The sequence below is a fragment of the Manacus candei genome, unplaced genomic scaffold, assembly GCF_025592945.1.
Source record: "Manacus candei isolate 608988 ecotype Guabito, Panama unplaced genomic scaffold, ASM2559294v1 h1tg000049l, whole genome shotgun sequence".
Lineage (NCBI taxonomy): Eukaryota > Metazoa > Chordata > Aves > Passeriformes > Pipridae > Manacus > Manacus candei.
This window is the reverse complement of record NW_026138097.1, coordinates 3,844,836-3,861,212: the sequence shown is the minus strand read 5'-3', so window position 1 is coordinate 3,861,212 and position 16,377 is coordinate 3,844,836. Positions and strand designations below refer to the sequence as shown.

The 16,377-nt window shown below is 41.2% G+C and overlaps 1 protein-coding gene across 15 annotated transcripts in view; it reads left to right on the top strand.

The window, feature by feature from the left end:
- The window catches only part of PDE1C (phosphodiesterase 1C), a 327,224-nt gene that overhangs the window by 55,772 nt on the left and 255,075 nt on the right, over positions 1–16,377 (top strand). For 14 of the 15 annotated variants that reach the window (XM_051798713.1, XM_051798712.1, XM_051798714.1 and 11 more), the window contains one exon: positions 5,044–5,215. In XM_051798713.1, the coding sequence (XP_051654673.1) occupies positions 5,044–5,215 (172 nt within the window). Of the gene's footprint in view, positions 1–477; positions 748–5,043; positions 5,216–16,377 lie in introns of all 15 variants that reach the window. The other variant, XM_051798717.1, reaches the window with a different exon arrangement.

Sequence of the window (16,377 nt, the reverse complement as noted above, 5' to 3'; positions counted from 1 at the left end):
CCAGGTTGTATGGACAAACTGAATTGTTTATTGATTACAACCTTTAGTATATATAGGGTTTGCAGAAGGGGCATGCATGCTTAGTACTTTTGCATTTCATTCATAGCCGGGGTTCGGGGGGCAGGGACACACAAGGGGTATTTTTCCATTAAACAGATAAGCAAGTAGTTTTCCATAATGGTTACAACCACTGATGGGGCAAAACAAAACCATAAAGAGAGCTATCACGTGTTGTTTACAAGACTGTTAGTTTGTCTTGCTTATCACAGGTGGTGCAAACAGTTCTTCCTTGCTTTTGCTTAAATCCCATGGTTTCTTGCTGAAATCTCTTCTCATTTCTAGTTCATGATGAATTTGCATTCCCACAATTTTCAGGCTAGATGAAAGTATTTGAACACTTACACACATATTCTTTAAGTACAGTACTTTTTAAATTATAACACCTAAACCTATTTTACTTTTGCCTCTAGCTCACAGGGTACAATAAAATGAGAAAGAAACATTTTTGCAAATGTTTAAACTTATCCACAAGGATTTGAAATCAGTATTGTTGAGGACTACACCTACTGCGGGTAGCTCGGTGAGCAGCTGCAGTACAAGCTGCAGATTGCACCCTGGATGGCGAGAAATAGCAGGAGCCCCAGGCAACAAGCATGACCTGGCACACACCCAGGTGCTAGCCGGTGACTGGCCACTTAGAGACACAGCAAGAGCTGATGACTCAGCAGGAAGACCGCAGACTATTGGGTGAGTAGACTGTTAAGGGTCCTAGCTCAGATGGTGAGAGTATAACTGCCAGAGTGGCTTCTAGATGATTGGATAGGGAAGTTTCCCTAACATATTAATTGCAAAAAAGGCTTATATGTGTTTTTTCTGAACCGTGGAGTTGTCCAGTATCAGCAGAGGGGCTCGGAACAGGTTACTCTGAGACCAATATGATCGGCAAAATGTCCGCTTTATTACAAAAGGATGCCCGTTATATACTGTTACTACACCCCGATGCGTGATCTTTCTTCTACAGTATTGGGTACATAAAAGAAACATACTTTGCTGTGCAGTGCTAATTGGATTATAACAGGTGTCCATATGAGCTGAGGGCACATGTTTACCTCTCAGGACTCCTCCTTAACCTTGACAGAGATCCTTCTTTGTCTTGGCTTCAAATCCTGAAGCCATGTTAACGATGCAGTATTTTTTACAGTCTATACCCAGCTATGCCAAGGCAAAGCCTACAGAAATGCAGGAGAAATTGTTCACGCAATCTCTGCTCTCTCAGCAGTCCAGTGCCTGACAAACTGGAGAGCCTGTGAAATAAAAGAAAGAGCAGAGCTGAGGAAATAGGGAAATGGTGGTGGTTTGGGAAACAGATTCCTTGGAATAATTGCAGGGAAAACATGAAAGTTATAAAAGTGGTTTCAGAGAACCTCTTTTCAACAAAATGGGATTTTATTAGTGCAGAGCAGCTTTTTTTCTACAAGTGTTGGTGTCCCGCTGTCCTGAGCGTGCTGCGTGCAGCTGAATGGCAATTTATTTTTCTTTGTTCAGGGGTAAACTACATTCAACTGTGCCAGTTGTGCCATATTTTAGCAAAAGAAATGGTCCTCTCAACATGTTATAGGAAATCACAATATTTTAGGTGTTATCACAGGTCGCCTGCATGGTCAGATAATTAAAATTCTAACATCCTTTATATTTCCCCTTACTGAGTGGGAAGTTTATCTTTTCAAGTAAAATTAAGAATTTTTGTGAAATTTGGGTGGTCATGTTGAGTAATACACCTAGTGCAGGTAGCTTGGTGTGTGCAATCTGCAGGTTATGCCCTGGATGGCAGGTAATGGCTGGAAATGGTCCCTTGGCCTGCACCCAGCAGGTGCTTATGCCATGTCTGCCCAGTGTTCTTGGGTTTGCCCCGAGACAGAGGCCCACACCCTAGGAAGTGTTGTAAATCTATTGGCACCTGGTGAATTCTTGCAACCTGTGAAAATCTGAGTGGTTTTCAGCCTTGTACCAGGCCATACCTGTTGTATCTGCAGCAGAGTCTCCAAGGAGAATGGCCTATCTCCTGCCATTTCCTTGCAAATATTGGGGGATGTTTTGTGGGCTTGGCTGAACTTGATTCGGAAAGAAAAGACTGAGTTATTTATATAAAAAATTAAAAAAGGCAAATCCATCCAAATACCATCAACAAAACCACTCAGCCTCTTCTAGGAATGATTTGTGCCAGTACAAACTTGCAAGATTATGTGCAAAACTATTCAAAATAGTGTACTGTAGACTGTTTAAATGTACAGTGATTCCTTCAAGAGTCTAACCTAAGAGTTTATTCGAAATTTTTGTGGGCTTTTTAAAGGATTTTCTTCTTTTGCAACTAACAAATAGGCAATTCGTGCCCAGATAAAACATGTTTCACAAAACACTAGCTGAAGTGGTGTTCCAATTCACTTTTAGGTGCAGAGAGGAATTAGGTTCTAATATACCCACAAGCAAGATTAAGGCACAAACGAGGCCAGATGTTGGATTCTGAAACAATAACTCAACTTTATTTTCTGAAACAAAAAGAGAGGAGGGAAAGAAGGAAAATAGGAAAGGAGGAAAAGCCAAGAGAAATTACTAGAAGCACAGAAAAGGGGTTATCACCACCATGGGCTCAGTGCTGGCTTGTAGATTTGGTCCTCTATGGTGGGGGATATCTCCATCAGGCTCTGAATTTTGGTCTTCCGTCTTCTATTCCCCATGTCCTCTTCATCTTCTTCTCTGATCTTCTCTCATGGTCACATGTCCTGTGATCTCTCATCCTATGATCTCTGATGATGAGTGAACCAGCAACCCCAGTAGCAGCAGCAACCCCAGCAGCAGCAGCAACCCCAGCAGCAGCAGCAACAACAGCAGCAGCAGCAACAACAGCAGCAGCCCATGTGACCTGTTGGACACTTGCTTATATGCTTTCTTAACTCACACAATTTAATTTTTGATAGAAATATGCTTAACATTGTTTTAATTAAAGCCCACAGTACGCTTTCAATGCCCATTGGCTGGTCCATTACTATGTACCTTATGTGGGAGGGTGCAGTTATCTGAAGCCCTTACTGTGTAGCAGTTTTTAAATTATACCCACTGTTCCTTAATTAAGGCCACTTGTCTTTAACAGCGTTTAAACTATAGTAACTTATCTTTAATGGTATTTGAATTAAAGAACAGCTGTTTAATTAAAGCAATATGTGTTAAACAGTTTTTGACTCTTGTAGTTTGTTCAATTAGAGCAACTTGCCTTTTACAGTTGTCAATAAAAGCAGCTTATCTTTCACAGTTTTTCAATCAAAACAGCTCCTCTTTTTTCATTTTCCAGTTAAAGCTTTTCACTTCATTTCCTGGTCAATGGCAAAGCAGATAGTGCTTTTTACCAGTTCTTTATAGGTGGTTGTTCACTTCGATGTGTTCTTAGTGTTTGCACGTGGAGCCTCTTCAAAAGGGAGAATTCTAGGACACCTACTTGTAGAGGCATACTCATCTTCAAAATGTGTGCTATTTGTGTCCTTTTTTTTTTCTGGAAAACTTATGTGAATCCAGATTTAGATATAACTATTTGATTTAATTATTTGGATGTAAACTTAAAATACCATGTCAAGAGCAGGTTCTTTAGAAGGTGCACATCAGCTGAAACACTGCATTATTTTTTGTATGAGATTTTCTATAGACTAGTACTTATGATAATATTTTATGTGTACTTTTTGAAAATATTTATAAAAGCACATTTTTCTACAGGTACATTTGTATTAGGTAAGACAACAATAAACATACAAATAATATTTGAATATTTCCTCCAGAATAATGAGAACTGTTGTAGTTGCTCTCAAGGAGATTTCATTAGTTCTATTGCTAAATGGAGGGCATCACCTGTGATCCAGTTCAGTGGTGTGGTCAGAGCAGCAGGAAACCTTTTCACTTTTCAAAATAGTGTTATTTATATTGACCTGTTTCGTTTGCTTCCAGAAAGATGATATGTGAAGAGTACTGCCTGAGCAGGAAACTGTGGTTCTATTGCCTAATGTTTTAGATTGGCCTTTCGGTGAAAAGGAAAGGAAAATACTCTTGCTGTTGGGTTCTGTTGTGCCTTTCAAGAGGTAGAGGCCTGTTGAACGTGCAGAGAATTTTGGCACTTACTGCACTGTAATTAAGGTGTAACATTATTGTTTGTTGGACAGTATGTGATGATTTGTTATTGGTAAATAGAGGTGATAATGCTTGTGTACTAGACACTATAAATTTATGGATTGCCTTAGCCAAGAAGGGACACTGTGCGCTTCTACCCAATCTCAGATGTGTCAAAAGAGAGTTACAGTGTTTCATCTTTGTTTTGGGAAGGAGAAATGAATGATAGAAAGACTAGTATCTATAATTAAGCACCTACGTCTGGTCGTGAAAAAGCAGGCATGAGGGTTTCTTAGAGCTGTGGGATTTCGTTGGCTGTGAATCCCGGTGTTAGGCAAACTGATTAAGTCTCTGACTCAGACAACTAAGAACAAAGAGATAGAACCTCTTATATGGGGCCCAGAGAGGGAGCAAGCTTTTAAAGCAAATGAAAGGAGCTTTGGCATCTGCTCCTGCTCTCATGCTCCTAGATTATACCAAAATTTATCATTCTGTGTGTTCATAATGTAAAGCTATAGCCAATGGGGTGATAATGCAGAAATTAGGACCTCACCATAAACCAGTTGTATATTATTCAATTCAACTAGATCCAGTTGCAGTGGGATCACAAGCCTGTATTAAATCAGTGGCAGCAACAACAACAATATTGGAGAAAAGCTGATCCCTTTATCCTGAATTATCCTGTAAGAGTCCATGTCCCATGTGAGGTGGAAATAACGTTGAGACAGTATGCAACCCAAGCTCTATGGACACAGTGGACACATAGATATGAACTAATTGTCCTACTGGCCACTAACTTATTCTTAAAAACATGTAGCACCTTGAATTCAGCAAGGATAATAACTTTACCTGATGATTTGAGGCTGCATTTTCCTTCTTGCTCTGTTTTTTCAGGGTCTAAGTCACAAAACTACTTGTGGAACACCACTGTTGGTGGGTTGACCAGCAACCTCAAGGAAAGGCCAAAGCCGACCATCATCAATGACCCTAGACCTCCTGATGAAATCTTAGCAGATGAACTACCCCCAGTGGAGAGTCCTGAGGCGCTGGTGAAAACATCTTTCAGGTCTGATTGATATGAGTTAATTTTGTTTGTCCTTGAGAGGATATCTACCTAAGATTAAATCTGCACTGTGGGTTTGGTGGCAGAAATTGATGCTGAATGATTCTGCAATGCTGTGTATCTTTGTACTGAACAAGAGTGTAAAAAGAAGTCCATAAATAATATTGACTGGACTTGTCTTTCATTTCTCAGACTTCATTAGACTTCCTAAAAGATTATGGACTAGATAGAAAGTCTGTAACTAGTCAAAATGGTCAACAAAGATAGCTCATTATATGAAGATGTCTTCGAAAGTTGGTATTGTTTCATTTGAAAGTGATTTAGTAATGAATAATTGCAATTCAGGTCAGATGATGTGCTTTATTGATGCAAGGGAGAGTTAAAGCTTTTCCTATTGATGTAATGTCTTGAGAACTGTCTAGCATTAATATATTAAGGAGAAGGATTATGACCAGTGGCTTGCGAACAAGTGATTGTTGTTGTTTTGTGTGCTGGGTTTTCCACTCTTTTATTAATTCATGTGGATGTACAGTCATCAGATGTTTCTTGGAGACGTTTTCTGAAACTTTTTCTCTCAAATGAGGTAACATAGAGAAGCCATGCACATGCACTGGATCTTTGACTAAGATGTGAAAATTGATGTGCCCAGCAGAAGCAAAATGGGTGGCAGAAATGATTTTTCAAAGTGTTTTTTGAGTTTTATTTCAGTTGTTGAAAAACTGTGCTCTACTTTTCTTTTGTATTAAACACATATGTGTTTAAAAAAATGTTTTTTGCTTTGGATAAATTTCTCTGACTACAGTGATTTTGATTTTACTTCAGTCTGTCAAACTTATTTCACTGTTCATGTAATCATTATTTTGAAGGTAATTAAGTCATTATATTTGCTAATAATTTCAGATATCTTGTTTGTACTGCTTGACATTGAAAAATATATTACCATAAAGTAAGTTTGTCAGGCTATAGAAATAATCCTGTAATTTCATAGTGGATTTTCATTCTTTAGTATTCACATTGAAATGATTCAAGACAAGTGTTTCAGAACCTGGATCCTCCTTTTATGATGACCTGTGGTTTTTAATGGCTTTTAAACACTTTGCGTCTCTAATATTTAAAAATCTATAATTTCAAGAGATCTGTCTTTTTCAGCTTTTACTTCTCATAAAAAATTTTGGGTACCAGCGTTCCTTACATTGCCATTGTCAAGATAATTTCAGACATTTTATATGACAAAGTCACAGCATTTCAAATGATATGATTTGATTATGTGAATAGGGGTGACTCTTGGAAGAAATGAGCTTATGTATATCATAATAAGGATTGATAAGTTGGAAAATGTCATTTAGCAAAACAGTTTTGCTAATGCAGTTTAAAAGGCTTTGCAAACATTACAGAACCTTTGTATTTCATCAGTATGGAAATTACTGTACAATGTGGCATTTTGGGGGGCTTTACAGATCCACATGAATTTTTGTTACAAAATAAATAGATGTCTAGTTTTACGAAGAAAGGAAACCCTATGTGTGTTTAAGAGCTTTGCAGAGGAGTGGAAGATAAGAGAGTACACTGCAATTACTGTCTAAAGACAAATAAAAGCAAATAAAAGTGATGCAGTGTTTTTATTCAGTTTGTGAGCTTGATATTATGGTGCTAATTGGGGTTTAGGAGACAGTAGCAGGTCTTGTATGATGGGTTACATGTTTGATTCATCAGAGTCTTCTGTGTGTCATGATCTTCAAGTGCTTCCTTGACAGTTAGACTTGTATCTGAGTGCCAGTGATTGCCTGGTAAGCATGGACTTTCCTTGTTTCTTATTTACTAGACATTAGGGGAAGATCTTGCTACTCTGGTGCCTTTTGGGGAATGAAACGTGCTTTACAAGTTGTCCAGTCTAGCATGTCTTAATTAGGAATCCAGTGGCTGAGGGATGGGAGCAATGTTGGGCTTAGATGAACTAATTTTACAGAGAGAAGAATCAGGCCTTGGTTTTGAACGTGACTGCAACAAACTGTAAAATGCAGTGATTCCCTTACTGCAACTGATTCGCTGCGGTTAGAACAGTATATGTCTCTCCAGTGTTAAATGAGCCACACTTCTTGTGATTGCCTATCTTTTATGTGACTACATATAAACAGCATGAAATCCCACTTACCACCTCTTCTATTAGATCTTGCTTTTTACTCTGCAGTACTTACTGTTCTGTAGCTTGGAAAATTAGGAAGAGATCAATATTTGATTTTGTCAACATCTAGATATGAGCTTGAAACACATTTAAACATAAAAGGAGGAATGTGAAATGAAACTAACCTCCTCTTTACATCTCAAAGAAGTATAGTGCATGATCTTTTTTTAATTAAAAATGTTTTGATTATCTTGATTTTCTTATATAATTATTTTACTATCTTTTCTGAAGATACCAAGAACAAGCACTGAGCTAGAACTTAAAAGTAATTTTGTGTCTTGACTAGTTGTACTACTGTGGTGCTTAAAATACAGATTTTAAAATCCATTCTCACTGGCATTTAGTCTATTTGTCTATTAAAGAAAGTGGAGGTCCTAGTTTACATTACATTTGAAAATACAGCGGAATTGTGGCAGATTATCCCCTTTTGACAAGGGAAAAATATAATTGCAGACAGAAGTTATTAACTTATTGGTTCACACTTAATGCAACAAATCTGATACATTCACTATTTTCTTTGCACGAGTATGCACAACTACAGGAGCTGTGATGACTATACTTTTTTAATAGCTGTGCAAGGTTGTGGATCAATATCCAGGAATATTTGGTGGTGGGCATATGGACTTCTCAGGGCTGTGTGATCTGGATATTGGCTGGAGTGGTTGCTAACACTGAAGTCTGTAACTCTCTCCCTAAGTCTGGTTTTTGATCTGCTAGGTCCCTGTAATGAGCAGTGGTGCAGTATCAATAAGAATTGACAGTAGTAATTAATGAACTCTTAAGGAGGCTGTGCAATAACTTTATAGGCTGCTTTAACTTCTGTGTGCTAGTCCCTGGAAGCACTACCTAGCATTTTGATAATGCCGAGCTAGCACCCACCAGGGTGAGCAGTGAAACAAGAGACAAGTTTGGGTGCTGTTCTCCAAATACCACCTGGAAATTTGTGCAAGCTCTTTATGTTTGAGGATACAAGAGAAACTGCTGATTTTATCTGCAGACTGCTGCCTGGATCAATCAGGGGTTCATAAGTGGGTGGCACTGCTCCAGCTGAAAATCTGATGTGTCCAAGATGTCATGATTTCTCATAGACTTGTTTGGTTTTGATGTAAAGAAAAGATATAGTGTTACTTTGAGTCTGGAGACCTAGAACTCTGCATTGAGATATATGACAGTGGTATGCAGCCTCCCATCCTAGTCCAGGGCCAACATGACAGGTAAAGTTGGTCTGGAATCTCGAAGCAGTTTATTTGGCTCTATTTAGCACATGGGGCCTTGGGGTTGGAATGTTTCCAAAGTGATAAATTAGGGTAGTAGGTAGCTGAATGGTCAGCAGATGATGCAAAGACCCTCTGTCACATATCAGACAAACCTTACTGGATACCTGGGTAGCTACGCTGTACAAGGAAGTGATGCATATCATCTGTTACCATAAGTTCTGGTAACCAGAAAAGCAGATTCAGATCCTTCAAGGTCAGACTGTTGTTCAGTTCAAGGCTTGCAGGGGTTCTTAATTTCTGTTATCTTTCAGAATACTTCCAGCTTTCAACTTGAGGCTCGTAACACCCCTGCTTAGCTTAATAGTTGCTTTTCCTATGTCAGCTGCAAAGTTTATCTTTCCAAGGACAGTTTGTTTTGCTTTTCTTATCAGCTTCTGTTCTGCTTTCGAAATCACACTGTGATAATCTTTCTGTATTTCTGATTTGTTTGTGGGTGATGTAAACTCTTACTCCTGCCAGCTATTGGCCACTTAGTAGACCAAGTGCCATAGAGGTGATATCACCAGCATAGAGGGCTCCAAATGGGAAAACTTCAGTCATAACACCACATGCTGAGAGTCAACCCACAAGCCTCAAACATGCTGGTCTCTACACCGTGCATGCAGTATGAACAACAAACAAGGAGTTGGAAGCCACCATGCTGCTAGAAAGCATGACCTGTTGTTACTAAAGTGTCATTACTAAAACTTGGTGGGATGAATCCTGTGACTGGAGTGCTGATATTGATGGCTATAAGATGTTCAGAAGGGACCAGAGAGGAAGGAGGGGCAGAGAGGTAGCCATCTACACCAAGAGACAGATACAATGTAAAGATCTGTCTCTGATGAATAGCCATGAGTTGGTTGAAATGGTATGGGTAAGAATCAGAGACTAAGTCAACAAATGGAATATTGTGGTTGGTGTCTTCAGGTTGTGTGATCAAGGGGAGCCTATTGACGGAGCCTTCTCACTCCTGCTACAGGAGTCATAACACTTGCAGGCTCTTGTTCTGATGGGGGCTTCAACCACCCTGACATCTGCTGGAAAAGTAGCACGGAGAGCTGTAGGCAATTCAGGAGACTCCTAGAAAGCATGGAGGATAAAAGTTTATAAGCCAAGTGATAGACAGTTTAACCAAAGGAGATGTGATACTGGACCTAGTGGTCACCAACGCAAGTGAGTTTATTGGGGATGTCAAGATTGGAGGCAGCCTGGGCTGCAGTAGTCATGCACTGGTGCAGTTTGCAGTCCTGAGGGATATGGGCCAGGTGAAAAGTTAGGACCCTAGACTTTAGAATGGCAAACTTACAGTTCTTCTAGGAGTTAGTCAATAGCACCCCCTGGGGAAACTGCCCTCAGGAACAAGAGAGCAGAACAGAGCTGGCAGATCTTTAAGGATGCCTTCCATAGAGCTCAAGAGCTCTCGATCACTAGGTGCAAGAAATCAAGCAAGGAAGGCAAGAGACCAACACGGATGAATCAGGACATGCTGATCGAACTAAAATAGCAAGAAACATATGCACAGGCAGTGAAAGCACAGACAGGTATCCTGGGAAGAGTATCAGTATGCAGCCCAGTTTTGTAGGGATTAGCTGAGGAAGGCCAATGGTGAAGCTGGAGCTGAGCTTGGCAAGGCAAAGAATAACAAGAAGGGCTTCTACAGGCATGGCAACCAGAAAAGAAATGTCAAAGAATCATGGAATCATAGAATCAACCAGGTTGAAAAAGACCTCTGAGATCATCAAGTCCAACCCTTGATCCAGCACTGCTGTGGTTACTAGACCATGGCACTAAGTGCCACATCCAGTCTCATCTTAAAAACCTCCAGGGACGGAGAATCCACCATTTCCCTGGCCAGCCCATTCCAATACCTGATTACCCTCTCTGTAAAGAATTTATTCCTAATATCCAACCTAAACCTCCCCTGGCACAGTTTAAGACCATGCCCTCTTGTCTTACTGATAGTTGCCTGGGAGAAGAGACCAACCCCCACTGGGCTACAACCTCCTTTCAGGTACTGTAGAGAGTGATGAGATCTCCCATGAACCTCCTCTTCTCCAGGCTAAACAACCCCAACTCCGTCAGCCTCTCCTCATAGGACCTGTGCTCAAGTCCCTTCACCAACCTTGTTGCTCTTCTCTGCTCCAGCACCTCAATATCCTTCCTGAACTGAGGGGCCCGGAACTGGACACAGTACTCGAGCTGTGGCCTCACCAGCGCTGAGTACAGATGAAGAATCACTTCCCTGGTCTTGCTGGCCACACTGTTCCTGATATAGGCCAGGAAGCCATTGGCCTTCTTGGCCACCTGGGCACACTGCTGGCTCATGTTCAGCTTCCTGTCAGTTCAAACTCCCAGGCCCCTTTCTGCCTGGCCACCCTCCAACCACTCTGTGCCCAGCCCGTAGTGCTGCATGAGGCTGTTGTGGCCAAAGTGCAGAACCCAGCATGTGGCCTTGTTGGAATCAGCCCAACTCTCCAGTCTGTCCAGGTCCCTCTGAAGAGCCCTCCTGCCTTCCAGCAGATTGACGCTCCCCCCCAAATTAGTGTCATCTGCAAATTTGCTGATGGTACACTCGATCCCCTCATCCAGATCATCAATAAAGATATTAAATAGAACTAGGCCCAGCACTGATCCCTGGGGGACACCACTAGTGACCGGCTGCCAACTGGATGCAGCGCTGTTCACCACCACTCCCTGGGCCCAGCCCTCCAGCCAGTTCTTAGCCCAGCAGAGAGTGCACCTGTCCAAGCCACAGGTTGCCAACTTTTTCAGGAGAATGCTATGGGAGATGGTGTCAAAGGCTTTGCTGAAGTCCAGATAGACCATGTGTGCAACCTCATCCACCAGGTGGGGCGCTTGATCATAAAAAGAGATCAGGTTGGTCAGACAGGACCTGCCCTTCCTAAACCTGTGCTGGCTGGGTTTGATCCCTTGTCCATCCTGTAGATGCTGTGTGATTTCACTTAGGATGATCTGTTCCATAACCTTGCCAGGCACTGAGGTTAGGCTGATGGACCTGGAGTTTCCCAGGTCCTCCTTGCAGCCCTTTTCGTGAATGGGAGTGACATTTGCCAACTTCCAATCATCTGGGACCTCTCCACTGAGCCAGGACTGTTGGTAAGTGAGAACAGCTTGGCAAGCTCTTCTGCCAACTCCCTCATCACCCTAGGATGGATCCCGTCTGGTCCCATAGACTTGTGGGGATCCAAGTACACCAAGAAGGTGTACCCATCCTGATAAGCAAGGCTGGCAAACTGGCAGCAATGGACAAAGAGAAGGCTGAGGCACTCAACAATTTTTTGCCTTGATCTTCAATGGCAGCCTCTTCTACCACATCTCTTGAGTGGATGAACCCTAAGACGGGGACTGCGGAAGTAAAGCGCTTCCCATTTTAAGTGAAGATCAGGTTCTTGACCACCTGAGGAACCTAATCATATATAAGTCCATGGGACCTAATGAGATGCATTGCAGAGTCCTGAGAGAATTGGCTGATATAGTTGCCAAAACAGCTCTCCATATTTGAAAAGTCATGGCAGTCTGTGAAGACTTTGGTGACTGGAAAAAGAGATACATTGTATTTAATCTTTTAAAAGGGTAAAAAGGAGAATCCTAGGAACTACCAATTTGCCATCCTCACCTCTGTATCTGGGAAAAACATGGAAAAAATCCTCCTAGAAGCTATACTAAGGTATGTGGAAGATAGGGACATGATTTGAGACAACCAGCATGGTTTCACCAAGGGCAAGTCCTGCCTGACCGACATAGTGATCTTCTATGATGGAGTGACTACATCAGTGGACAAGGGAAGGGCTACAAATCTATCTTGGACTTCTGTAAGGCGTTTGACATGATCCTCTACAATATCTTCTCTCTAAACTGGAGAGAGATGGATTTGATGGGGAGACTGTTCACTGGAGGAGGAATTGGTTGGACACTCACATCCGTAGGGTAGTGATCAACAGCTTGGGGACCCAATATGGACCCCTGATGGTGTGGTCCATATTGGGGCTGGTGTTCATCAAGGACATAGGCAAAGGAATTGAGTGCACCCTCAGCAAATTTGCAGGTGACACCAAATCAAGTGGTTGACATCTGGATACCATCCAGAGGGACCTGGACAAGTTTGAAAAGTGGGCCAATGGTGATCTCATGAGGTTCAGCAGGTTCAACTGTATGGTCCTGCACCTGGGTTGGGACATGACCCAGTATCAATACAGGCTGAGGGATGAAGGGATTAAGAGCAGCCCTGCAGAGAAGGACTTGGTGGGCGTTCTGGTGGATGAGAAGCTGGACATGAGCGAACAGAGTGTGCTCACAGCCCAAAATGCCGTATCCTGGTCTGAATCAAAAGACACATGGCCAACAGGTGGAGGGAGATGCTTCTGCCCCACTACTCCACTCTCATGAGACCTCACCTGGAGTACTGTGTCCAACTCTAGAGTTCTCAAGCACAATAAAGACATGGACCAGTTGGAGCAGGTCTAGAGGCAGGCTACAAAAATTATCAGCGGAATGGAACACCTCTCCTATGAGGAAAGGCGGAAAGAATTGGCACTGTTCAGCCTGGAGAAGAGAAGTCTCTCGGGAGACTTAATTGTGACCTTTCAGTACTTAAAGAGGGCTTATAAAAAAGATGGGAACACACGTTTTAGAAGGGCCTGTTGTTATAGGAAAAGGGGTAATGGTTTCAAACTGAAGGAGGGTTGATTTAGATTAGCTAGAAGGAAGAAATTTTTTTCACTGTGCTAATGGTGAAACACTGGAATAGGTTGGTAGATGCCCCATCCCTGGAAACGTTTTAGGTTAGGTTAGACAAGGCTCTGAGCAGCCTGATCTAGTTGAAGATGTCCCTGCTAACTGCAGGGGATTTGGACTAGATGACCTTTAATGGTCCTTTCCAACTCACACAATTTTGTGATTCTATGGTTTTAAGGTGATGTCAATGAGCTATGAGCCTTACTTCTCTGTCTTGCCTGAGTCATACCAAGAGCCTATCTCGAGTCACATGGGAGAGAGGGATCTGCAGGACTCCTCCTTTACCACCTCTCACATTCTGACAGTCTCAGTATCAAAGCTTGGCTACAGCTACTTAAGCTAGTATGTGGGGTCTGAAGATTAGAGAGGGAGGTGATGCTGTTCAGGCCAGTTGTGGCCATGACCGCAAAGAACAGATGTTTAGAACTAGTTGTGGGTTGAATAAAGACTACTCTCCTACTTGCTGGGTTTCACTATTTGTCTACTGCCTGTTTTATTTGTTTGTTTTTTTTTAAAACCCCACACAACTAAGAGAGATGAGTTTCACTTTCCCGAACATGTTAAAATAATAAAAATAAACACTGCGCAAGGCTGGAAACATGAAAGACACTTTGTCGCTGGTTTTTAAACCCATCTACAACAGATCCAGGTCTCACTAAACATAAAAATGTTGTTTGTCTCCTTTTAATTGTGCCTCCTTTCTAGGTTCATATTTTGTTTTGTGAGACTTATGTGCAGAATTCTTGGTAGATTGAGTTTTACAAGTTAGAGTGGAAATGATCAGAGGAGAAAGATTTGCACAGTTCAAAGGTTACATTTTCTCCTTATCTTTGTGTGTGTCCACATGGGTCCAAGAGGAAGGTGTGTTTTTTTTCAGGTAGATGAAAGAGAATCTCTCTTTTTCTTTCTTTTTTTTTTTTTGATATCACAGTTCTTCACAGGATAGATGTATTATGGTTGATAAGCCATAGATTGTGGGTGTTCTAACAGAACTGTGCCTCTGAATGGCAGGGAGCAAATCCACTTCCAAAATGAGAATGAGAGTTTTAGTTGAAGCTCCATAGATAAACAAAGTCTGGTCGTAAAGAGGTCCTGCTTTGAGGACTGACCAATGTCTGTCCTTGACCACACTTCTCTGCCTGTATGTCAACTGAATCTTGGACAATAATGAACTCAGCATTTGTTTTGTACCTATGCAAGGCTTCCAGTTCTGGCTTTGTTAGCATCAGATCAACTGCAGTTCTTGATGTGGACTGTGTTGGGGCCTGCCACACACAGAAGGTGGATATATTTCTAAAGCCACATGTCAGAAACCTGTACCAACATGTGAGTCTTAAATATCTGTGTGGCATTCATGTATACAAGGCTGTTTCAGGGACTGTGATTTGTTGCTTGGTTTACTGAATTTGCCAGTCCAAACTTCTTTTCAGGTTTACAGAAGAAATTGTATATGGGCAGGGAGTTGTGTATAGGAAAATATGTGAATTTAAGGATAGTCTTTATACTGACAAGGAAGTATTTAATAATGTACTATTTAGTTATCTCCACCATGATGTTAGTAACCTCTACATACTAATACCAAACTGGTGTACCTTGCAATTTTGGTTGACATAAGTTTTAGCCTGGTTTCCTAAGGAAAACTGGCTATCCTTTTCCTAAGGACATTGCTGTATGTATATCAACCTTCCCATTAATTTTTTAGACAGATCTGAACTTGATCAGTAGCTTAACAGAATGGTAGACATCTCTAAGGTCATATGCCATGACACCCTCCTCTCCTGTCATGTGGTTATACCCAACATGGTCTTTCTGTGCACATGTAGATTTCCAGGGTTTCCTGATGCGAAGGGACTCTCATGGAGTGTCACCTAATGGAAAACACCAACTGAGCTTTCAGACAAATAGCACCGAAAATGGCTGGTAGCCACCTGGCCTATTATTCCAGCCTATGATCTGCACTTGAAGGGCACTTGGGAGGAAGGGATGTGGGCTCTGGAACAGATTTATTGTCCTGGATGTCTGTGCATGTCTTGTGGGCCTTATGCTCCTTGTTCTGTTACTAAATTAAGACTGTCATGGTATATATTTCATTCTCAATGAGAAAATGGGATAGCAGCTTTCTTACTCTTGGCAGTCAGAGGATGTGATGAATGAAGATAAAAATGTTTTGCTGAAGCTTTATCTTGAGTGCTTTAATTTGTGTAAAAACGAAACATTAAAAAGGCACTCAAAGAAAATTCCTATACAGTTTATTCCACTTTTAAAGGGCTGTCTGATGGCAGTAAAGTTAAGTAGTATGTTATACTGTGATGTTTTCCTTAAGGACGTGGTAAAACATCCCCCAGATCTAACCCAATCAGAGACAGATTTGGCTTGATTTTGAGATCGCAAAACCTACAGGTAAGTAAGAGTTTAAGAATATTTTGAAGTGAAAAACAACAATAGCAATTATTAAATTACCCAAAATAATCTTAAGGTTGATGGATAAGAGGTTAATATTTGCAAATGTCCTGTATTTCTTTTTAATGTGAAGAGCTTTGATGGAAGAGGGAAAAGGGATACTTGGATCCAGTTAATTGAGTATGACAATCAGATCTGGAGAAAAAACTGTATTCTGTCTTGAGAAAATAATAGCCATTTATGCATTGAAATACAAATTTGAGATTTATTTTTGTTTGAAACTCAGGAAAGAATCTACACAAAAAAGTTACCTGGGTGTGGTGGTAAAAAATCCAAAATCCAATTTCCAGGCTTCCCCCATCCCTTCCCACAATTTTATCTCAACACTGAAGAGAAACTTTCAGGCAAGAGGCTTCTATAGGGGAAAAGGGGAAGTATATATACATTTATTCTACACAAATAAATACTGTACAAGCTAAAAGCAACTATATATATAATATTACACACTTCTATCAGTCTTTTTAAGCTTCTCCCTCAATTCAGTCCAGGAAAAGCCTTCAGGGCTGATA